At 50.7% G+C, this 25877-nt stretch overlaps 1 protein-coding gene across 1 annotated transcript in view; it reads left to right on the top strand.

Moving 5' to 3' along the window:
* The window catches only part of SLC22A15 (solute carrier family 22 member 15), a 121686-nt gene that overhangs the window by 62689 nt on the left and 33120 nt on the right, over positions 1-25877 (top strand). Inside the window, exons 8-10 of the mRNA XM_075593276.1 lie at positions 7401-7690; positions 12747-12832; positions 14148-14268. Coding sequence (XP_075449391.1) covers positions 7401-7690; positions 12747-12832; positions 14148-14268 — 497 coding nt within the window. The remainder of the gene's footprint in view (positions 1-7400; positions 7691-12746; positions 12833-14147; positions 14269-25877) is intronic.

The raw sequence follows: 25877 nt of genomic DNA, 5'->3' as shown, positions 1-25877 counted from the left end.
GAAAGAGTGTGAATGATACTGTGTATGATGGAGAGAGTGTGTGTGAATGAAGGAGTGTGCGTGTCTGTGTGAATGAAGGAGTGTGTTAGTGTGAATGATGGTGTGTGTATGAAGGAGTGTGTGTGTGTGTGTGAAAATGAAGGAGGGTGTGAGGGAGTGTGTGTGTCTGATGGAAAGTTTGTGTGTGGGAATCATGGGTAGAGAGCTTGAATGGTGAAAAGAGGGCTCGCGAATGACTCGGAGACATTGGGGTGTGCGATTGACGAGGAGAGAGTGGGGGAGTGCAAATGACAGAGGATGGTACGTGCAGGAAGAAAAGTGTGTGAGCGTGAGAATGATGGAAGGAGGGTGTATGATGGGAGAGGGTGTGAGCGTGGGAATGATGGAAGGAGAGTGTATGATGGGGAGAGGGTGTGAGCGTGGGAATGATGGAAGGAGAGTATGATGGGAGAGGGTGTGAGCGTGGGAATGATGGAAGGAGAGTGTATGATGGGAGAGGGTGTGACCATGGGAATGATGGAAGGAGAGTGTGATGGGGAGAGGGTGTGAGTGTGGGAATGATGGAAGGAGTGTGTATGATGGCAGGAGAGTGTGATGGGGAGATGGTTTGAGTGTGGGAATGATGGAAGGAGAGTGTGATGGGGAGAGGGTGTGAGTGTGGGAATGATGGAAGGAGAGTGTGATGGGGAGAGGGTGTGAGTGTGGGAATGATGGAAGGAGAGGGTGTGAGCGTGGGAATGATGGAAGGAGAGTATGATGGGAGAGGGTGTGAGCGTGGGAATGATGGAAGGAGAGTGTATGATGGGAGAGGGTGTGAGCGTGGGAATGATGGAAGGAGAGTATGATGGGAGAGGGTGTGAGCGTGGGAATGATGGAAGGAGAGTGTATGATGGGAGAGGGTGTGAGCGTGGGAATGATGGAAGGAGAGTGTGATGGGGAGATGGTTTGAGTGTGGGAATGATGGAAGGAGAGTGTGATGGGGAGAGGGTGTGAGTGTGGGAATGATGGAAGGAGAGGGTGTGAGCGTGGGAATGATGGAAGGAGAGTATGATGGGAGAGGGTGTGAGCGTGGGAATGATGGAAGGAGAGTATGATGGGAGAGGGTGTGAGCGTGGGAATGATGGAAGGAGAGTGTATGATGGGAGAGGGTGTGAGCGTGGGAATGATGGAAGGCGAGTATGATGGGAGAGGGTGTGAGCGTGGGAATGATGGAAGGAGAGTGTATGATGGGAGAGGGTGTGACCATGGGAATGATGGAAGGAGAGTGTGATGGGGAGAGGGTGTGAGCGTGGGAATGATGGAAGGAGAGTGTGATGGGGAGAGGGTGTGAGTGTGGGAATGATGGAAGGAGAGTGTATGATGGGGAGAGGGTCTGAGCGTGTGAATGATGGAAGGAGAGTATATGATGGGAGAGGGTGTGAGCGTGGGAATGATGGAAGGAGAGAGTTTGATGAGGAGAGGGTGTGAGCGTGGGAATGATGGAAGGAGAGTGTATGATGGGGAGAGGGTGTGAGCATGAGAATGACGGAAGGAGAGGGTGTGAGCGTGTGAATGATGGAAGGAGAGTGTATGATGGGAGAGGGTGTGAGCGTGGGAATGATGGAAGGAGAGTGTATGATGGGGAGAGGGTCTGAGCGTGTGAATGATGGAAGGAGAGTGTATGATGGGGAGAGGGTGTGAGTGTGGGAATGATGGAAGGAGAGGGTGTGAGCGTGGGAATGATGGAAGGAGAGTGTATGATGGGAGAGGGTGTGAGCGTGGGAATGATGGAAGGAGAGTGTATGATGGGGAGAGGGTGTGAGCGTGGGAATGATGGAAGGAGAGTGTATGATGGGGAGAGGGTCTGAGCGTGTGAATGATGGAAGGAGAGTGTATGATGGGGAGAGGGTGTGAGCGTGGGAATGATGGAAGGAGAGTGTATGATGGGAGAGGGTGTGAGCGTGGGAATGATGGAAGGAGAGTGTATGATGGGAGAGGGTGTGACCATGGGAATGATGGAAGGAGAGTGTGATGGGGAGAGGGTGTGAGTGTGGGAATGATGGAAGGAGTGTGTATGATGGCAGGAGAGTGTGATGGGGAGATGGTTTGAGTGTGGGAATGATGGAAGGAGAGTGTGATGGGGAGAGGGTGTGAGCATGGGAATGATGGAAGGAGAGGGTGTGAGCGTGGGAATGATGGAAGGAGAGTATGATGGGAGAGGGTGTGAGCGTGGGAATGATGGAAGGAGAGTGTATGATGGGAGAGGGTGTGAGCGTGGGAATGATGGAAGGAGAGTATGATGGGAGAGGGTGTGAGCGTGGGAATGATGGAAGGAGAGTGTATGATGGGAGAGGGTGTGAGCGTGGGAATGATGGAAGGAGAGTATGATGGGAGAGGGTGTGAGCGTGGGAATGATGGAAGGAGAGTGTATGATGGGAGAGGGTGTGACCATGGGAATGATGGAAGGAGAGTGTGATGGGGAGAGGGTGTGAGCGTGGGAATGATGGAAGGAGAGTGTGATGGGGAGAGGGTGTGAGTGTGGGAATGATGGAAGGAGAGTGTATGATGGGGAGAGGGTCTGAGCGTGTGAATGATGGAAGGAGAGTATATGATGGGAGAGGGTGTGAGCGTGGGAATGATGGAAGGAGAGAGTTTGATGAGGAGAGGGTGTGAGCGTGGGAATGATGGAAGGAGAGTGTATGATGGGGAGAGGGTGTGAGCATGAGAATGACGGAAGGAGAGGGTGTGAGCGTGTGAATGATGGAAGGAGAGTGTATGATGGGAGAGGGTGTGAGCGTGGGAATGATGGAAGGAGAGTGTATGATGGGGAGAGGGTCTGAGCGTGTGAATGATGGAAGGAGAGTGTATGATGGGGAGAGGGTGTGAGTGTGGGAATGATGGAAGGAGAGGGTGTGAGCGTGGGAATGATGGAAGGAGAGTGTATGATGGGAGAGGGTGTGAGCGTGGGAATGATGGAAGGAGAGTGTATGATGGGGAGAGGGTGTGAGCGTGGGAATGATGGAAGGAGAGTGTATGATGGGGAGAGGGTCTGAGCGTGTGAATGATGGAAGGAGAGTGTATGATGGGGAGAGGGTGTGAGCGTGGGAATGATGGAAGGAGAGTGTATGATGGGGAGAGGGTGTGAGCGTGGGAATGATGGAAGGAGAGTGTGATGGGGAGAGGGTGTGAGTGTGGGAATGATGGAAGGAGAGTGTATGATGGGGAGAGGGTCTGAGCGTGTGAATGATGGAAGGAGAGTATATGATGGGAGAGGGTGTGAGCGTGGGAATGATGGAAGGAGAGAGTTTGATGAGGAGAGGGTGTGAGCGTGGGAATGATGGAAGGAGAGTGTATGATGGGGAGAGGGTGTGAGCATGAGAATGACGGAAGGAGAGGGTGTGAGCGTGTGAATGATGGAAGGAGAGTATATGATGGGAGAGGGTGTGAGCGTGGGAATGATGGAAGGAGAGAGTTTGATGAGGAGAGGGTGTGAGCGTGGGAATGATGGAAGGAGAGTGTATGATGGGGAGAGGGTGTGAGCATGAGAATGACGGAAGGAGAGGGTGTGAGCGTGTGAATGATGGAAGGAGAGTGTATGATGGGAGAGGGTGTGAGCGTGGGAATGATGGAAGGAGAGTGTTTGATGGGGAGAGGGTGTGAGCGTGAGAATGATGGAAGGAGTGTGTATGATGGGGAGAGGGTCTGAGCGTGTGAATGATGGAAGGAGAGTGTATGATGGGGAGAGGGTGTGAGCGTGGGAATGATGGAAGGAGAGTGTATGATGGGGAGAGGGTGTGAGCGTGGGAATGATGGAAGGAGAGTGTATGATGGGGAGAGGGTGTGAGCGTGGGAATGATGGAAGGAGAGTATGATGGGGAGAGGGTGTGAGTGTGGGAATGATGGAAGGAGAGGGTGTGAGCGTGGGAATGATGGAAGGAGAGTGTATGATGGGAGAGGGTGTGAGCGTGGGAATGATGGAAGGAGAGTGTATGATGGGGAGAGGGTGTGAGCGTGGGAATGATGGAAGGAGAGTGTATGATGGGGAGAGGGTCTGAGCGTGTGAATGATGGAAGGAGAGTGTATGATGGGGAGAGGGTGTGAACGTGGGAATGATGGAAGGAGAGAGTTTGATGAGGAGAGGGTGTGAGCGTGGGAATGATGGAAGGAGAGTGTATGATGGGGAGAGGGTCTGAGCATGAGAATGACGGAAGGAGAGGGTGTGAGCGTGTGAATGATGGAAGGAGAGTGTATGATGGGGAGAGGGTGTGAGCGTGGGAATGATGGAAGGAGAGTGTGATGGGGAGAAGGTGTGAGTGTGGGAATGATGGAAGGAGAGTGTATGATGGGGAGAGGGTCTGAGCGTGTGAATGAGGGAAGGAGAGTGTATGATGGGAGAGGGTGTGAGCGTGAAAATGATGGAAGGAGAGTGTATCAGAGTGTATGATGGGAGAGGGTGTGAGCGTGGGAATGATGGAAGGAGAGAGTGTATGATGGGGAGAGGGTGTGAGCGTGGGAATGATGGAAGGAAAGTGTATGATGGGAGAGGGTGTGAGCGTGGGAATGATGGAAGGAGAGTGTATGATAGGGAGAGGGTATGAGCGTGGGAATGATGGAAGGAGAGTATATGATGGGGAGAGGGTGTGAGCGTGGGAATGATGGAAGGAGAGTGTATGATGGGAGAGGGTATGAGCGTGGGAATGATGGAAGGAGAGTGTATGATGGGAGAGGGTATGAGCGTGGGAATGATGGAAGGAGAGTGTATGATGGGAGAGGGTGTGAGCATGGGAATGATGGAAGGAGAGTATGATGGGAGAGGGTGTGAGCATGGGAATGATGGAAGGAGAGTGTATGATGGGGAGAGGGTGTGAGCGTGGGAATGATGGAAGGAGTGTGTATGATGGGAGAGGGTGTGAGCGTGTGAATGATGGAAGGAGAGTATATGATGGGGAGAGGGTGTGAGCGTGGGAATGATGGAAGGAGAGTATGATGGGGAGAGGGTGTGAGCGTGGGAATGATGGAAGGAGAGAGTGTATGATGGGAGAGGGTGTGAGCGTGGGAATGATGGAAGGAGAGTGTATGATGGGAGAGGGTGTGAGCGTGGGAATTATGGAAGGAGAGAGTGTATGATGGGAGAGGGTGTGAGCGTGGGAATGATGGAAGGAGAGTATGATGGGGAGAGGGTGTGAGCGTGGGAATGATGGAAGGAGAGTTTATGATGGGAGAGAATGTGAGTGTGGGAATGATGGATGGAGAGCGTATGATTGGAGAGGGTGTGAGCGTGGGAATGATGGAAGGAGAGTGTATGATGGGAGAGGGTCTGAGCGTGGGAATGACGGAAGGAGAGTATGATGGGGAGAGGGTGTGAGCATGGGAATGACGGAAGGAGAGGGTGTGAGCGTGGGAATGATGGAAGGAGAGTGTATGATGGGGAGAGGGTGTGAGCGTGGGATTGATGGAAGGAGAGTGTATGATGGGGAGAGGGTGTGAGCATGGGAATGACGGAAGGAGAGGGTGTGAGCGTGGGAATGATGGAATGAGAGAATGTGTGGGAGCGACGTGGAGAAGAGGCTGTAACCGCAGGGCCTGCGAGATTGCTGGGGAGGCTTCATCCAACAGTGGGGAAACATGGGCTGGAGAGGATGGGATGAGGGAATGTGTGGGAGCGACGTTGAGAAGAGGCTGTAACCGCTGGACCTGGGAGATCAATGGGGAGACTTCATCCAGCAGTGGGGAGACACGGGCTGGAGAGGATGGGATGAGGGAATGTGTGGGAGCGGCGTGGAGAAGAGAGGCTGTAACCGCAGGACCTGGGGGATCACTGGGGAGGCTCCATCCAGCAGTGGGGAGACACGGGCTCGGGAGGATGGGATGAGGGAATGTGTGGGAGTGACGTGGAGAAGAGAGGCTGTAACCGCAGGGCCTGGGGGATCACTGGGGAGGCTTCATCCAGCAGTGGGGAGACACGGGCTGGGGAGGATGTGTGGAAGCGACATGGAGAAGAGAGGCTGTAACCGCAGGACCTGGGAGATTACTGGGGAGACTTCATCCAGCAGTGGGGAGACACGGGCTGGAGAGGATGGGATGAGGGAATGTGTGGAAGCGACATGGAGAAGAGAGGCTGTAACCGCAGGACCTGGGAGATCACTGGGGAGGCTTCATTCAGCAGTGGGGAGACACGGGCTGGGGAGGATGGGATGAGGGAATGTGTGGGAGCGACGTGGAGAAGAGGCTGTAGCCGCAGGACCTGGGAGATCACTGGGGAGTCTGTATCCAGCAGTGGGGAGACACGGGCTGGGGAGGATGGGATGAGGGAATGTGTGAGAGCAACATGGAGAAGAGGCTGTAACCGCAGGGCCTGGGAGATCACTGGGGAGACTTCATCCAGCAGTGGGGAGACATGGGCTGGGGAGGATGGGATGAGTGAATGTGTGGGAGCGACGTGGAGAAGAGAGGCTGTAACCGCAGGACCTGGGAGATCACTGGGGAGACTTCATCCAGCAGTGGGGAGACACGGGCTGGGGAGGATGGGATGAGGGAATGTGTGGGAGCGACGTGGAGAAGAGAGGCTGTAACCGCAGGACCTGGGGGATCACTGGGGAGACTTCATCCAGCAGTGGGGAGTCACGGGCTGGAGAGCATGGGATGAGGGAATGTGTGGGAGCGACGTGGAGAAGAGGCTGTAACCGCAGGACCTGGGAGATCACTGGGGAGACTTCATCCAGCAGCGGGGAGACACGGGCTGGAGAGGATGGGATGAGGGAATGTGTGGGAGCAACGTGGAGAAGAGAGGCTGTAACCGCAGGACCTGGGGGATCACTGGGGAGACTTCATCCAGCAGTGGGGAGACAAGGGCTGGAGAGGATGGGATGACGGAATGTGTGGGAGCAACGTGGAGAAGTGAGGCTGTAACCGCAGCACCTGGGAGATCACTGGGGAGACTTCATCCAGCAGTGGGGAGACACGGGATGGGGAGGATGGGATGAGGGAATGTGTGGGAGCGACGTGGAGAAGAGAGGCTGTAACCGCAGGACCTGGGAGATCACTGGGGAGGCTTCATCCAGCAGTGGGGAGACACGGGCTGGGGAGGATAAGATGAGACAATGTGTGGGAGCGACGTGGAGAAGAGAGGCTGTAACCGCAGGACCTGGGAGATCACTGGGGAGACTTCATCCAGCAGTGGGGAGACACGGGCTGGGGAGGATGGGATGAGGGAATGTGTGGGAGCGACGTGGAGAAGAGAGGCTGTAACCGCAGGACCTGGGAGATCACTGGGGAGACTTCATCCAGCAGTGGGGAGACACGGGCTGGAGAGGATGGGATGAGGGAATGTGTGGGAGCGACGTGTAGAAGAGAGGCTGTAACCGCAGGACCTGGGAGATCACTGGGGAGACTTCATCCAGCAACGGGGAGACACGGGCTGGAGAGGATGGGATGAGGGAATGTGTGGAAGCGACATGGAGAAGAGAGGCTGTAACCGCAGGACCTGGGAGATCACTGGGGAGGCTTCATCCAGCAGTGGGGGGACACGGGCTGGGGAGGATTTTATACATATTTTGTCTCCTATTTTCAGGTTTGTCTGCAGCCTGGTGTATTACGGATTAACGCTCAGCGCCGGGGATCTAGGAGGAAATATTTACTTAAATCTGGCATTATCCGGACTAGCGGAAGTCCCAGCGTATCCACTATGCATGTATCTGATTAACCACAAGAGGTAAGTGTACAGGGAGCAGCGTGAGGGTATAACAGGGAGCAGCGTGAGGGTATAACAGGGAGCAGCGTGAGGGTATAACAGGGAGCAGCGTGAGGGTATAACAGGGAGCAGCGTGAGGGTATAACAGGGAGCAGCGTGAGGGTATAACAGGGAGCAGCGGGAGGGTATAACGGGGAGCAGCGTGAGGGTATAACAGGGAGCAGCGTGAGGGTATAACAGGGAGCAGCGTGAGGATATAACAGGGAGCAGCGTGAGGGTATAACGGAGCAGCGTGAGAGTATAACAGGGAGCAGCGTGAGGGTATAACAGGGAGCAGCGTGAGGGTATAACAGGGAGCAGCGTGAGGGTATAACAGGGAGCAGCGTGAGGGTGTAACAGGGAGCAGCGTGAGGGTATAACAGGGAGCAGCGTGAGGGTATAACAGGGAGCAGCGTGAGGGTATAACAGGGAGCAGCGTGAGGATATAACAGGGAGCAGCGTGAGGATATAACGGAGCAGTGTGAGTGTATAACAGGGCGCAGCGTGAGGGTATAACAGGGAGCAGCGTGAGGGTATAACAGGGAGCAGCGTGAGGATATAACAGGGAGCAGCGTGAGGATATAACGGAGCAGCGTGAGGATATAACGGAGCAGCGTGAGGATATAACGGAGCAGCGTGAGGATATAACAGGGAGCAGCGTGAGGGTATAACAGGGAGCAGCGTGAGGATATAACAGGGAGCAGCGTGAGGGTATAACGGGGAGCAGCGTGAGGATATAGCGGGGAGCAGCGGGAGGGTATAACGGAGCGGCGTGAGGGTATAACAGGGGGCAGCATGAGGTTATAACAGGGAGCAGCGTGAGGGTATAACGGGGAGCAGCGTGAGGGTATAACGGGGAGCAGCGTGAGGGTATAACAGGGAGCAGCGTGAGTGTATAACAGGGAGCAGCGTGAGGGTATAACAGGGAGCAGCGTGAGGGTATAACAGGGAGCAGCGTGAGGGTATAACAGGGAGCAGCGTGAGGGTATAACAGGGAGCAGCGTGAGGGTATAACAGGGAGCAGCGTGAGGGTATAACAGGGAGCAGCGTGAGGGTATAACAGGGAGCAGCGTGAGGGTATAACAGGGAGCAGCGTGAGGGTATAACAGGGAGCAGCGTGAGGGTATAACAGGGAGCAGCGTGAGGGTATAACAGGGAGCAGCGTGAGGATATAACAGGGAGCAGCGTGAGGATATAACAGGGAGCAGCGTGAGGGTATAACAGGGAGCAGCGTGAGGATATAACAGGGAGCAGCGTGAGGGTATAACAGGGAGCAGCGTGAGGGTATAACAGGGAGCAGCGTGAGTGTATAACAGGGAGCAGCGTGAGTGTATAACGGAGCAGCGTGAGGGTATAACAGGGAGCAGCGTGAGGGTATAACAGGGAGCAGCGTGAGGGTATAACAGGGAGCAGCGTGAGGGTATAACAGGGAGCAGCGTGAGGGTATAACAGGGAGCAGCGTGAGGGTATAACAGGGAGCAGCGTGAGGGTATAACAGGGAGCAGCGTGAGGGTATAACAGGGAGCAGCGTGAGGGTATAACAGGGAGCAGCGTGAGGGTATAACAGGGAGCAGCGTGAGGATATAACGGAGCAGCGTGAGGGTATAACAGGGAGCAGCGTGAGGATATAACAGGGAGCAGCGTGAGGATATAACGGGGAGCAGCGTGAGGATATAACGGGGAGCAGCGTGAGGATATAACGGGGAGCAGCGTGAGGGTATAACGGGGAGCAGCGTGAGGGTATAACGGGGAGCAGCGTGAGGGTATAACGGAGCAGCGTGAGGATATAACAGGGAGCAGCGTGAGGGTATAACAGGGAGCAGCGTGAGGATATAACAGGGAGCAGCGTGAGGATATAACAGGGAGCAGCGTGAGGGTATAACAGGGAGCAGCGTGAGGATATAACAGGGAGCAGCGTGAGGGTATAACAGGGAGCAGCGTGAGGGTATAACAGGGAGCAGCGTGAGTATATAACAGGGAGCAGCGTGAGTGTATAACAGGGAGCAGCGTGAGGGTATAACAGGGAGCAGCGTGAGGGTATAACAGGGAGCAGCGTGAGGGTATAACAGGGAGCAGCGTGAGGGTATAACAGGGAGCAGCGTGAGGGTATAACAGGGAGCAGCGTGAGGGTATAACAGGGAGCAGCGTGAGGGTATAACAGGGAGCAGCGTGAGGGTATAACAGGGAGCAGCGTGAGGATATAACAGGGAGCAGCGTGAGGATATAACAGGGAGCAGCGTGAGGATATAACGGGGAGCAGCGTGAGGGTATAACGGGGAGCAGCGTGAGGGTATTACGGGGAGCAGCGTGAGGGTATAACGGGGAGCAGCGTGAGGATATAACGGGGAGCAGCGTGAGGATATAACGGGGAGCAGCGTGAGGGTATAACGGGGAGCAGCGTGAGGGTATAACGGGGAGCAGCGTGAGGATATAACGGGGAGCAGCGTGAGGGTATAACGGGGAGCAGCGTGAGGGTATAACGGGGAGCAGCGTGAGGGTATAACGGGGAGCAGCGTGAGGATATAACAGGGAGCAGCGTGAGCGTATAACAGGGAGCAGCGTGAGCGTATAACGGGGAGCAGCGTGAGCGTATAACGGGGAGCAGCGTGAGGGTATAACGGGGAGCAGCGTGAGGGTATAACGGGGAGCAGCGTGAGGGTATAACGGGGAGCAGCGTGAGGGTATAACAGAGCAGCGTGAGGATATAACAGGGAGCAGCGTGAGGGTATAACAGGGAGCAGCGTGAGGATATAACAGGGAGCAGCGTGAGGATATAACAGGGAGCGGCGTGAGGGTATAACAGGGAGCAGCGTGAGGGTATAACAGGGAGCAGCGTGAGGGTATAACAGGGAGCAGCGTGAGGGTATAACAGGGAGCGGCGTGAGGGTATAACAGGGAGCGGCGTGAGGGTATAACAGGGAGCAGCGTGAGGGTATAACAGGGAGCAGCGTGAGGGTATAACAGGGCGCAGCTTGAGGGTATAACAGGGAGCAGCGTGAGGGTATAACAGGGAGCAGCGTGAGGGTATAACAGGGAGCAGCGTGAGGGTATAACAGGGAGCAGCGTGAGGGTATAACAGGGAGCAGCGTGAGGGTATAACAGGGAGCAGCGTGAGGGTATAACAGGGAGCAGCGTGAGGGTATAACAGGGAGCAGCGTGAGGATATAACAGGGAGCAGCGTGAGGATATAACAGGGAGCAGCGTGAGGGTATAACAGGGAGCAGCGTGAGGATATAACAGGGAGCAGCGTGAGGGTATAACAGGGAGCAGCGTGAGGGTATAACAGGGAGCAGCGTGAGTGTATAACAGGGAGCAGCGTGAGTGTATAACGGAGCAGCGTGAGGGTATAACAGGGAGCAGCGTGAGGGTATAACAGGGAGCAGCGTGAGGGTATAACAGGGAGCAGCGTGAGGGTATAACAGGGAGCAGCGTGAGGGTATAACAGGGAGCAGCGTGAGGGTATAACAGGGAGCAGCGTGAGGGTATAACAGGGAGCAGCGTGAGGGTATAACAGGGAGCAGCGTGAGGGTATAACAGGGAGCAGCGTGAGGGTATAACAGGGAGCAGCGTGAGGATATAACGGAGCAGCGTGAGGGTATAACAGGGAGCAGCGTGAGGATATAACAGGGAGCAGCGTGAGGATATAACGGGGAGCAGCGTGAGGATATAACGGGGAGCAGCGTGAGGATATAACGGGGAGCAGCGTGAGGGTATAACGGGGAGCAGCGTGAGGGTATAACGGGGAGCAGCGTGAGGGTATAACGGAGCAGCGTGAGGATATAACAGGGAGCAGCGTGAGGGTATAACAGGGAGCAGCGTGAGGATATAACAGGGAGCAGCGTGAGGATATAACAGGGAGCAGCGTGAGGGTATAACAGGGAGCAGCGTGAGGATATAACAGGGAGCAGCGTGAGGGTATAACAGGGAGCAGCGTGAGGGTATAACAGGGAGCAGCGTGAGTATATAACAGGGAGCAGCGTGAGTGTATAACAGGGAGCAGCGTGAGGGTATAACAGGGAGCAGCGTGAGGGTATAACAGGGAGCAGCGTGAGGGTATAACAGGGAGCAGCGTGAGGGTATAACAGGGAGCAGCGTGAGGGTATAACAGGGAGCAGCGTGAGGGTATAACAGGGAGCAGCGTGAGGGTATAACAGGGAGCAGCGTGAGGGTATAACAGGGAGCAGCGTGAGGATATAACAGGGAGCAGCGTGAGGATATAACAGGGAGCAGCGTGAGGATATAACGGGGAGCAGCGTGAGGGTATAACGGGGAGCAGCGTGAGGGTATTACGGGGAGCAGCGTGAGGGTATAACGGGGAGCAGCGTGAGGATATAACGGGGAGCAGCGTGAGGATATAACGGGGAGCAGCGTGAGGGTATAACGGGGAGCAGCGTGAGGGTATAACGGGGAGCAGCGTGAGGATATAACGGGGAGCAGCGTGAGGGTATAACGGGGAGCAGCGTGAGGGTATAACGGGGAGCAGCGTGAGGGTATAACGGGGAGCAGCGTGAGGATATAACAGGGAGCAGCGTGAGCGTATAACAGGGAGCAGCGTGAGCGTATAACGGGGAGCAGCGTGAGCGTATAACGGGGAGCAGCGTGAGGGTATAACGGGGAGCAGCGTGAGGGTATAACGGGGAGCAGCGTGAGGGTATAACGGGGAGCAGCGTGAGGGTATAACAGAGCAGCGTGAGGATATAACAGGGAGCAGCGTGAGGGTATAACAGGGAGCAGCGTGAGGATATAACAGGGAGCAGCGTGAGGATATAACAGGGAGCGGCGTGAGGGTATAACAGGGAGCAGCGTGAGGGTATAACAGGGAGCAGCGTGAGGGTATAACAGGGAGCAGCGTGAGGGTATAACAGGGAGCGGCGTGAGGGTATAACAGGGAGCGGCGTGAGGGTATAACAGGGAGCAGCGTGAGGGTATAACAGGGAGCAGCGTGAGGGTATAACAGGGAGCAGCGTGAGGGTATAAGAGGGAGCAGCGTGAGGGTATAACAGGACTGGGAGAATACAGATTTGTACGTTTGTCTCAGGTGTGGTCGGAGAAAGTCTCTGGCTGGATTCCTGTGCCTCGGGGGAGCAGCGTGTCTGATTATAATGTTCCTACCTGGGAAGAAAGGTAATCCCTGCACACACACCCTGCCTCTCCCGCACAGCGCCCCCTGCCCCTCCCGCACGGCGCCCCCTGCCCCTCCCGCACGGCGCCCCCTGCCCCTCCCGCACGGCGCCCCCTGCCCCTCCCGCACGGCGCCCCCTGCTCCTCCCGCACGGCGCCCCCTGCCCCTCCCGCACGGCGCCCCCTGCCTCTCCCGCACGGCGCCCCCTGCCTCTCCCGCACGGCGCCCCCTGCCTCTCCCGCACGGCGCCCCCTGCCTCTCCCGCACGGCGCCCCCTGCCTCTCCCGCACGGCGCCCCCTGCCTCTCCCGCACGGCGCCCCCTGCCTCTCCCGCACGGCGCCCCCTGCCTCTCCCGCACGGCGCCCCCTGCCTCTCCCGCACGGCGCCCCCTGCCTCTCCCGCACGGCGCCCCCTGCCCCTCCCGCACGGCGCCCCCTGCCCCTCCCGCACGGCGCCCCCTGCCCCTCCCGCACGGCGCCCCCTGCCTCTCCCGCACGGCGCCCCCTGCCTCTCCCGCACGGCGCCCCCTGCCCCTCCCGCACGGCGCCCCCTGCCTCTCCCGCACGGCGCCCTCTGCGCACTGCGTCTCCCGCACTGCGCCCTCTGCGCACTGCGTCTCCCGCACTGCGCCCTCTGCGTCTCCCGCACTGCGCCCTCTGCGCACTGCGTCTCCCGTACTGTACCCTCTGCGCACTGCGTCTCCCGCACTGCACCCTCTGCGCACTGCGTCTCCTGCTCTACACCCTCTGCGCACTGCATCTCCCGCACTGCACCCTCTGCGCACTGCCTCTCACGCACTGCATCCTCTGCGCACTGCCTCTCCCGCACTGCGTCTCCCGCACTGCACCCTCTGTGCACTACCTCTCCCGCACTGCATCCTCTGCGCACTGCCTCTCCCGCACTGCATCCTCTGCGCACTGCCTCTCCCGCACTGCATCCTCTGCGCACTGCCTCTCCCGCACTGCATCCTCTGTGCACTGCCTCTCCCGCACTGCATCCTCTGCGCACTGCCTCTCCCGCACTGCGTCTCCCGCACTGCATCCTCTGCGCACTGCCTCTCCCGCACTGCGTCTCCCGCACTGCGTCCTCTGCGCACTGCCTCTCCCGCACTGCATCCTCTGCGCACTGCCTCTCCCGCACTGCATCCTCTGCGCACTGCCTCTCCCGCACTGCATCCTCTGCGCACTGCCTCTCCCGCACTGCATCCTCTGCGCACTGCCTCTCCCGCACTATGTCTCCCGCACTGCACCCTCTGTGCACTGCCTCTCCCGCACTGCGCCCTCTGCGTACATCGCTGTTCTCACTGTCTCTCGCAGTATCGGGGATTTTCGCCGTGTTGAACAGTCAGACTCTGTCTCTCCTGGGGAAGCTGAGTATCAGCGCGTCCTTCAACATCGTGTATATATACACCTCGGAGCTGTACCCCACTACTATCAGGTATATATACACCTCGGAGCTGTACCCCACTACTATCAGGTATATATACACCTCGGAGCTGTACCCCACTACTATCAGGTATATATACACACCTCGGAGCTGTACCCCACTACTATCAGGTATATATACACCTCGGAGACGTACCCCACTACTATCAGGTATATATACACCTCTGAGCTGTACCCCACTACTATCAGGTATATATACACCTCGGAGCTGTACCCCACTACTATCAGGTATATATACACACCTCGGAGCTGTACCCCACTACTATCAGGTATATATACACCTCGGAGCTGTACCCCACTACTATCAGGTATATACACACCTCGGAGCCGTACCCCACTACTATCAGGTATATATACACACCTCGGAGCTGTACCCCACTACTATCAGGTATATATACACCTCAGAGCCGTACCCCACTACTATCAGGTATATATACACCTCGGAGCTGTACCCCACTACTATCAGGTATATATATACACCTCGGAGCTGTACCCCACTACTATCAGGTATATATACACACCTCGGAGCCGTACCCCACTACTATCAGGTATATATACACCTCGGAGCCGTACCCCACTACTATCAGGTATATATACACCTCGGAGCTGTACCCAACTACTATCAGGTATATATACACCTCGGAGCTGTACCCCACTACTATCAGGTATATATACACCTCTGAGCTGTACCCCACTACTATCAGGTATATATACACCTCGGAGCTGTACCCCACTACTATCAGGTATATATACACCTCGGAGCTGTACCCCACTACTATCAGGTATATATACACCTCGGAGCTGTACCCCACTACTATCAGGTATATATACACCTCGGAGCTGTACCCCACTACTATCAGGTATATACACACCTCGGAGCCGTACCCCACTACTATCAGGTATATATACACCTCGGAGCCGTACCCCACTACTATCAGGTATATATACACCTCTGAGCTGTACCCCACTACTATCAGGTATATACACACCTCGGAGCTGTACCCCACTACTATCAGGTATATATACACCTCGGAGCCGTACCCCACTACTATCAGGTATATATACACCTCGGAGCTGTACCCCACTACTATCAGGTATATATATACACCTCGGAGCTGTACCCCACTACTATCAGGTATATATACACACCTCGGAGCTGTACCCCACTACTATCAGGTATATATACACCTCGGAGCTGTACCCCACTACTATCAGGTATATATACACCTCGGAGCCGTACCCCACTACTATCAGGTATATATACACCTCAGAGCCGTACCCCACTACTATCAGGTATATATACACCTCGGAGCTGTACCCCACTACTATCAGGTATATATACACCTCGGAGCTGTACCCCACTACTATCAGGTATATATACACCTCGGAGCCGTACCCCACTACTATCAGGTATATATACACACCTCGGAGCTGTACCCAACTACTATCAGGTATATATACACCTCGGAGCTGTACCCCACTACTATCAGGTATATATACACCTCTGAGCTGTACCCCACTACTATCAGGTATATATACACCTCGGAGCTGTACCCCACTACTATCAGGTATATATACACCTCTGAGCTGTACCCCACTACTATCAGGTATATATACACCTCGGAGATGTACCCCACTACTATCAGGTATATATACACCTCGGAGCTGTACCCCACTACTATCAGGTATATATACACCTCGGAGCTGTACCCCACTACTATCAGGTATATACACACCTCGGAGCCGTACCCCACTACTATCAGGTATATATACACCTCGGAGCTGTACCCCACTACTATCAGGTATATATACACCTCGGAGCCGTACCCCACTACTATCAGGTATATATACACCTTAGAGCTGTACCCCACTACTATCAGGTATATATACACCTCGGAGCCGTACCCACTACTATCAGGTATATACACACCTCGGAGCCGTACCCCACTACTATCAGGTATATATACACCTCGGAGCTGTACCCCACTACTATCAGGTATATACACACCTCGGAGCCGTACCCCACTACTATCAGGTATATATACACATCTCGGAGCTGTACCCCACTACTATCAGGTATATATATACCTCGGAGCTGTACCCCACTACTATCAGGTATATACACACCTCAGAGCCGTACCCCACTACTATCAGGTATATATACACCTCGGAGCTGTACCCCACTACTATCAGGTGTATATATACACCTCGGAGCTGTACCCCACTACTATCAGGTGTATATATATACACCTCGGAGCTGTACCCCACTACTATCAGGTATATATACACACCTCGGAGCTGTACCCCACTACTATCAGGTATATATACACCTCGGAGCCGTACCCCACTACTATCAGGTATATATACACCTCGGAGCCGTACCCCACTACTATCGGGTATATATACACCTGGGAGCCGTACCCCACTACTATCAGGTATATATACACCTCGGAGCTGTACCCACTACTATCAGGTATATATACACCTCGGAGCCGTACCCCACTACTATCAGGTATATATACACCTCGGAGCCGTACCCCACTACTATCAGGTATATATACACCTGGGAGCCGTACCCCACTACTATCAGGTATATATACACCTCGGAGCTGTACCCCACTACTATCAGGTATATATACACCTGGGAGCCGTACCCCACTACAATCAGGTATATATACACACCTCGGAGCTGTACCCCACTTCTATCAGGTGTATATATACACCTGGGAGCTGTACCCCACTACTATCAGGTATATATACACCTCTGAGCTGTACCCCACTACTATCAGGTATATATACACCTCAGAGCTGTACCCCACTACTATCAGGTATATATACACCTGGGAGCTGTACCCCACTACTATCAGGTATATTTACACCTCGGAGCTGTACCCCACTACTATCAGGTGTATATATACACCTCGGAGCTGTACCCACTATCTCAGGTATATATACACCTCGGAGCTGTACCCCACTACTATCAGGTGTATATATACACCTCGGAGCTGTACCCACTACTATCAGGTATATATACACCTGGGAGCCGTACCCCACTACTATCAGGTATATATACACCTCGGAGCTGTACCCCAATACTATCAGGTGTATATATACACCTCAGAGCTGTACCCACTACTATCAGGTATATATACACCTCAGAGCTGTACCCCACTACTATCAGGTATATATACACCTCGGAGCTGTACCCCACTACTATCAGGTATATATACACCTCGGAGCTGTAACCCACTACTATCAGGTATATATACACACCTCGGAGCTGTACCCCACTACTATCAGGTATATATACACCTCGGAGCTGTACCCCACTACTATCAGGTATATATACACCTCGGAGCTGTACCCCACTACTATCAGGTATATATACACCTCGGAGCTGTACCCCACTACTATCAGGTGTATATACACCTCGGAGCTGTACCCCACTACTATCAGGTATATATACACACCTCGGAGCTGTACCCCACTACTATCAGGTATATATACACCTCGGAGCTGTACCCCACTACTATCAGGTATATATACACCTCGGAGCCGTACCCCACTACTATCAGGTATATATACACCTCGGAGCTGTACCCACTACTATCAGGTATATATACACACCTGGGAGCTATACCCCACTACTATCAGGTATATATACACCTCTGAGCTGTACCCCACTACTATCAGGTATATATACACACCTCGGAGCTGTACCCCACTACTATCAGGTATATATACACCTGGGAGCCGTACCCCACTACTATCAGGTATATATACACCTCGGAGCTTTACCCCACTACTATCAGTTATATATACACCTGGGAGCCGTACTCCACTACTATCAGGTATATATACACCTCGGAACCGTACCCCACTACTATCAGGTATATATACACACATCAGAGCTGTCCCCACTACTATCAGGTATATATACACCTCGGAGCTGTACCCCACTACTATCAGGTATATATACACCTCGGAGCTGTACCCACTACTATCAGGTATATACACACCTCGGAGCTGTACCCCACTACTATCAGGTGTATATATACACCTCGGAGCTGTACCCCACTACTATCAGGTATATATACACCTCAGAGCTGTACCCCACTACTATCAGGTGTATATATACACCTCGGAGCTGTACCCCACTACTATCAGGTATATATACACCTCAGAGCTGTACCCCACTACTATCAGGTAGATATACACCTGGGAGCCGTACCCCACTACTATCAGGTGTATATATACACCTCTGAGCTGTACCCCACTACTATCAGGTATATATACACCTCGGAGCTGTACCCACTACTATCAGGTATATATACACCTGGGAGCCGTACCCCACTACTATCAGGTATATATACACCTCAGAGCTGTACCCCACTACTCTCAGGTGTATATATACACAACTCTGACCTGTACCCCACTACTATCAGGTATATATACACCTCGGAGCTGTACCCCACTACTATCAGGTATATATACACCTCAGAGCCGTACCCCACTACTATCAGGTATATATACACCTAGTAGTGGGGTACAGCTCCGATCAGGTATATATACACCTGGGAGCCGTACTTCACTACTATCAGGTGTATATATACACCTCGGAGCCGTACCCCACTACTATCAGTTGTATATATACACCTGGGAGCTGTACCCCACTACTATCAGGTATATATACACCTCGGAGCTGTACCCCACTACTATCAGGTGTATATATACACCTCAGAGCTGTACCCCACTACTATCAGGTATATATACACCTCAGAGCTGTACCCCACTACTATCGGGTATATATACACACCTCTGAGCTGTACCCCACTACTATCAGGTATATACACCTCTGAGCCGTACCCCACTACTATCAGGTATATATACACCTCGGAGCTGTACCCAACTACTATCAGGTATACATACACCTCAGAGCTGTACCCCAGTACTATCAGGTATATATACACCTGAGAGCTGTACCCCACTACTATCAGGTATATATACACACCTCAGAGCTGTACCCCACTACTATCAGGCATATACACACCTCGGAGCCGTACCCCAGTACTATCAGGTGTATATACACACCTCGGAGCCGTACCCCACTACTATCAGTTGTATATATACACCTCTGAGCCGTACCCTACTATTATCCGGTATATACACACCTCGGAGCTGTACCCCACTACTATCAGGTATATATACAGTGGTGTGAAAAAGAAAGTACACCCTCTTTGAATTCCATGGTTTTACATATCAGGAAATAATAACAATCATCTGTTGCTTAGCAGGTCTTAAAATTAGGTAAATACAACCTCAGATGAACAACATCACATGACATATTACACCGTGTGTGTGTGTATGTGTGTACACATGACATATTACACTGTGTGTGTGTGTGTGTATTTGTGTAAACACATGACATATTACACCGTGTGTGTGTGTGTGTACACATGACATATTACACCGTGTCATGATTTAGTTAACAAAAATAAAGCCAAAATGGAGAAGCCACGTGTGAAAAACTAAGTACACCTTATGATTCAATAGCTTGTAGAACCACCTTTAGCAGCAATAACGTGAAGTAATCGTTTTCTGTATGACTTTATCAGTCTCTCACATCGGTGTGGAGGAATTTTGGCCCACTCTTCTTTACAACGTTGCTTCAGTTCATTGAGGTTTGTGGCCATTTGTTTATGCACAGCTCTCTTAAGGTCCCGCCACAGCATTTCAATTGGGTTGAGGTCTGGACTCTGACTGGGCCATTGCAACACCTTGATTCTTTTCTTTTTCAGCCATTCTGTTGTAGATTTGCTGGTGTGCTTGGGATCATTGTCCTGTTGCATGACCCAATTTCAGCCAAGTTTTAGCTGTCGGCCTCATATTTAATTCTAGAATACTTTGGTATACAGAGGGGTTCATGGTCGACTCAATGACTGCAAGGTTCCCAGGTTCTGTGGCTGCAAAACAAGCCCAAATCATCTCCCCTCCACCACCGTGCATGACAGTTGGTATGAGGTGTTTGTGCTGATATGCTGTGTTCCAGAAGTCTTGGGGTTTGTTCAGATGCAACTTTGCAAACCTAAGCCGTGCTGCCATGTTCTTTTTAGAGAGAAGAGGCTTTCTCCTGGCAACCCTTCCAAACAAACCACACTTGTTCAGTCTTTTTCTAATTGTACTGTCATGAACTTTAACATTTAACATGCTAACTGAGGCCTGTAGAGTCTGAGATATAACTCTTGGGTTTTTTGCAATTTCTCTGAGCATTGCACGGTCTGACCTTGGGGTGAGTTTGCTGGGACGTCCACTCCTGGGAAGATTGGCAACTGTCTTGAATGTTTTCCACTTTTGAATAATCTTTCTCACTGTAGAGTGATAGACTTTAAATTGTTTGGAAATGGCCTTATAACCCTTCCCAGATTGATGGGCAGCAACAATTGTTTCTCTAAGATCATTGCTGATGTCTTTCCTCCTTGGCATTGTGTTAACACCTGAATGCTCCAGACCAGCAAACTGCTAAAGCTTCGGCTTTTATAGAGGTGCTCACACTTGCTGATGATCAATTACTCAAGGGCATTTGATTAGCAGCACCTGTCTGCTACATAGCATCTTAATTCCCATGGAAGCAGTAAGGGTGTACTTAGTTATTCACACATTGCTTCTCATTTTGGCTTTATTTTTGTTAAATAAATCATGACACGTGTAATATTTCATGTGTACACACACACACACACACACACACACGTGGTGTAATATGTCATGTGTTGTTGTTCATCTGAAGTTGTATTTACCTAATTTTAAGACCTGCTAAGGAACAGATGATTGTTATTATGTCCTGATATGTAAAACCATGGAATTCAAAGAGGGTGTACTTTCTTTTTCACAAAGACACAGTACAGTACATATATATATATATATATATATATATATATATATATATATATATATATATATACAGTATATCTCAATAACAGAAATGTTCAGGCCACTCAAAGGGAAAAAAGGAAAAGGAACAGACGTATCTGACCAGTGGCGGTGGTCACAGTGCGGCCAGGATCCCCGTCCAGCAACAACAAATAGATAAACGCCCGATATCAGGCAACCTGGCGCACTCACAAATTCAAAAAATACAATGTAACGAGGTAACACCGGCGTCGGGTAATCCCAGGAACGAGAAGCAACGCGTCGGACCTTCCGTGGGGGAGCGTGAGAAGGGACCGGAACGTCCGACGCGTTGCTTCTTCTTCCTGGGTTTACCCGATGCCGGTGTTACCTCATTACATTGCAGTTTTTGAATTTGTGAGTGCTCCAGATTCTTCTATACTATATATATATATATACATGCGCACGCACGCACACGCACGCGCACGCACACACACACACGCGCACACACACACGCACGCGCACACACACCTCGGAGCTGTACCCCACCACTATCGGGTATATTCCCTGTGTATACATACATGTATACATACATCCCATGCTCCCTGTGTATACATACATGTATACATACATCCCATGCTCCCTGTGTATACATACATGTATACATACATCCCCTGCTCCATGTGTATACATACATGCATACATACATACATACATCCCCTGCTCGCTGTGTATACATACATGTATACATACATCCCCTGCTCCATGTGTATACATACATGCATACATACATACATCCCCTGCTCCCTGTGTATACATACATGTATACATACATCCCCTGCTCCCTGTGTATACATACATGCATACATACATACATACATACATCCCCTGCTCCCTGTGTATACATACATGTATACATACATCCCCTGCTCCCTGTGTATACATACATGCATACATACATACATACCCTGCTCCCTGTGTATACATACATCCCCTGCTCCCTGTGTATACATACATGCATACATACATACATGCATACATACATACATGCATGCATACATACATACATGCATACATACATACATACACCCCCTGCTCCCTGTGTATACATACATACATACATACACCCCCTGCTCCCTGTGTATACATACATACACCCCCTGCTCCCTGTGTATACATACATGCATACATACATACATGCATGCATACATACATACGTACATACACCCCCTGCTCCCTGTGTATACATACATACATACATACATACATACATACATACATACATACATACACACCCTGCTCCCTGTGTATACATACATACATACATACACCCCCTGCTCCCTGTGTATACATACATACATACATACATACATATACCCCCTGCTCCCTGTGTATACATACATACATACATACATACATACATCCCCTGCTCCCTGTGTATACATACATACATACATACACCCCCTGCTCCCTGTGTGTAAATACATGCATGTATACATACATACATCCCCTGCTCCCTGTGTATACATACATACATACATGCATCCCCTGCTCCCTGTGTATAAATACATACATACATACATACATACATCCCCTGCTCCCTGTGTATAAATACATACATACATACATACATCCCCTGCTCCCTGTGTATAAATACATACATGTATACATACATACATCCCCTGCTCCCTGTGTATACATACATACATATATGCATCCCATGCTCCCTGTGTATACATACATGCATACAAAAATACACCCAATGCTCCCTGTGTATACATACATACATACATGCATCCCCTGCTCCCTGTGTATAAATACATGCATGTATACATACATACATCCCCTGCTCCCTGTGTATACATACATACATACATACATGCATCCCCTGCTCCCTGTGTATACATACATACATCCCCTGCTCCCTGTGTATACATACATACATACATGCATCCCCTGCTCCCTGTGTATACATACATATATACATGCATCCCCTGCTCCCTGTGTATAAATACATGCATGCATGCATACATACATACATACATACATACATACATACATCCCATGCTCCCTGTGTATAAATACATGCATACATACATCCCCTGCTCCCTGTGTATACATACATACATACATACATACATACATACCCTGCTCCCTGTGTATACATACATACATACATACATACATACATACATGCATCCCCTGCTCCCTGTGTATAAATACATACATGTATACATACATACATCCCCTGCTCCCTGTGTATACATACATACATACATACATACATACATACATCCCCTGCTCCCTGTGTATACATACATATATACATACATGCATCCCCTGCTCCCTGTGTATACATACATACATACATACATACATACATACATACATCCCCTGCTCCCTGTGTATACATACATACATGCATCCCCTGCTCCCTGTGTATAAATACATGCATGTATACATACATACATACATACATACATCCCCTGCTCCCTGTGTATACATACATATATACATGCATCCCCTGCTCCCTGTGTATAAATACATGCATGCATGCATACATACATACATACATACATACATACATACATCCCATGCTCCCTGTGTATAAATACATGCATACATACATCCCCTGCTCCCTGTGTATACATACATACATACATACATACATACATACATACCCTGCTCCCTGTGTATACATACATACATACATACATACATACATGCATCCCCTGCTCCCTGTGTATAAATACATACATGTATACATACATACATCCCCTGCTCCCTGTGTATACATACATACATACATACATACATACATACATCCCCTGCTCCCTGTGTATACATACATATATACATACATGCATCCCCTGCTCCCTGTGTATACATACATACATACATACATACATACATACATACATCCCCTGCTCCCTGTGTATACATACATACATGCATCCCCTGCTCCCTGTGTATAAATACATGCATGTATACATACATACATCCCCTGCTCCCTGTGTATACATACATACATACATACATACATGCATCCCCTGCTCCCTGTGTATACATACATACATACATGCATCCCCTGCTCCCTGTGTATACATACATACATACATGCATCCCCTGCTCCCTGTGTATAAATACATGCATACATACATACATACATACATACATACATACATCCCATGCTCCCTGTGTATAAATACATGCATACATACATCCCCTGCTCCCTGTGTATACATACATACATACATACATACACCCCCTGCTCCCTGTGTATACATACATACATACATACATACATACATGCATCCCCTGCTCCCTGTGTATAAATACATGCATGCATGTATACATACATACATACATACATACATACATACATACATGCATCCCCTGCTCCCTGTGTATAAATACATACATGTATACATACATACATCCCCTGCTCCCTGTGTATACATACATACATACATACATACATACATACATCCCCTGCTCCCTGTGTATACATACATACATACATACATGCATCCCCTGCTCCCTGTGTATACATACATACATACATACATCCCCTGCTCCCTGTGTATACATACATACATACATACATGCATACATGCATACATACATACATCCCCTGCTCCCTGTGTATACATACATACATACATACATACATACATACATACATCCCCTGCTCCCTGTGTATTCATACATACATACATACATACATCCCCTGCTCCCTGTGTATACATACATGTATACATACATCCCCTGCTCCCTGTGTATACATACATGCATACATACATCCCCTGCTCCATGTGTATACATACATACATACATACATACATCCCCTGCTCCCTGTGTATACATACATGTATACATACATCCCCTGCTCCATGTGTATACATACATACATACATACATCCCCTGCTCCATGTGTATACATACATACATACATACATCCCCTGCTCCCTGTGTATACATACATACATACATACATACATACATCCCCTGCTCCCTGTGTATACATACATACATACATACATACATCCCCTGCTCCCTGTGTGTAAATACATGCATGTATACATACATACATACATACATTCCCTGCTCCCTGTGTATTCATACATACATACATACATCCCCTGCTCCCTGTGTATAAATACATGCATGCATACATACATCCCCTGCTCCCTGTGTGTAAATACATGCATGTATACATACATACATACATACATACATACATCCCCTGCTCCCTGTGTATACATACATACATACACCCCCTGCTCCCTGTGTGTAAATACATGCATGTATACATACATACATACATACATACATACATCCCCTGCTCCCTGTGTATTCATACATACATACATACATACATACATACATACATACATCCCCTGCTCCATGTGTATTCATACATACATACATACATACATACATGCATCCCCTGCTCCATGTGTATTCATACATACATACATACATCCCCTGCTCCCTGTGTATTCATACATACATACATACATACATCCCCTGCTCCATGTGTATTCATACATACATACATACATACATCCCCTGCTCCCTGTGTATTCATACATACAGTACATACATGCATACATACATGCATACATCCCCTGCTCCCTGTGTGGATGTAAGGTAAACGCATTACCTGTGTGTGACACTCGCAGTCTGTACTGCAAAGAGGGAATAAATACATGT

Source organism: Ascaphus truei, chromosome 3, assembly GCF_040206685.1.
Source record: "Ascaphus truei isolate aAscTru1 chromosome 3, aAscTru1.hap1, whole genome shotgun sequence".
Classification (NCBI taxonomy): Eukaryota; Metazoa; Chordata; class Amphibia; order Anura; family Ascaphidae; genus Ascaphus; species Ascaphus truei.
This window is presented reverse-complemented; position numbering and strand designations above follow the sequence as displayed.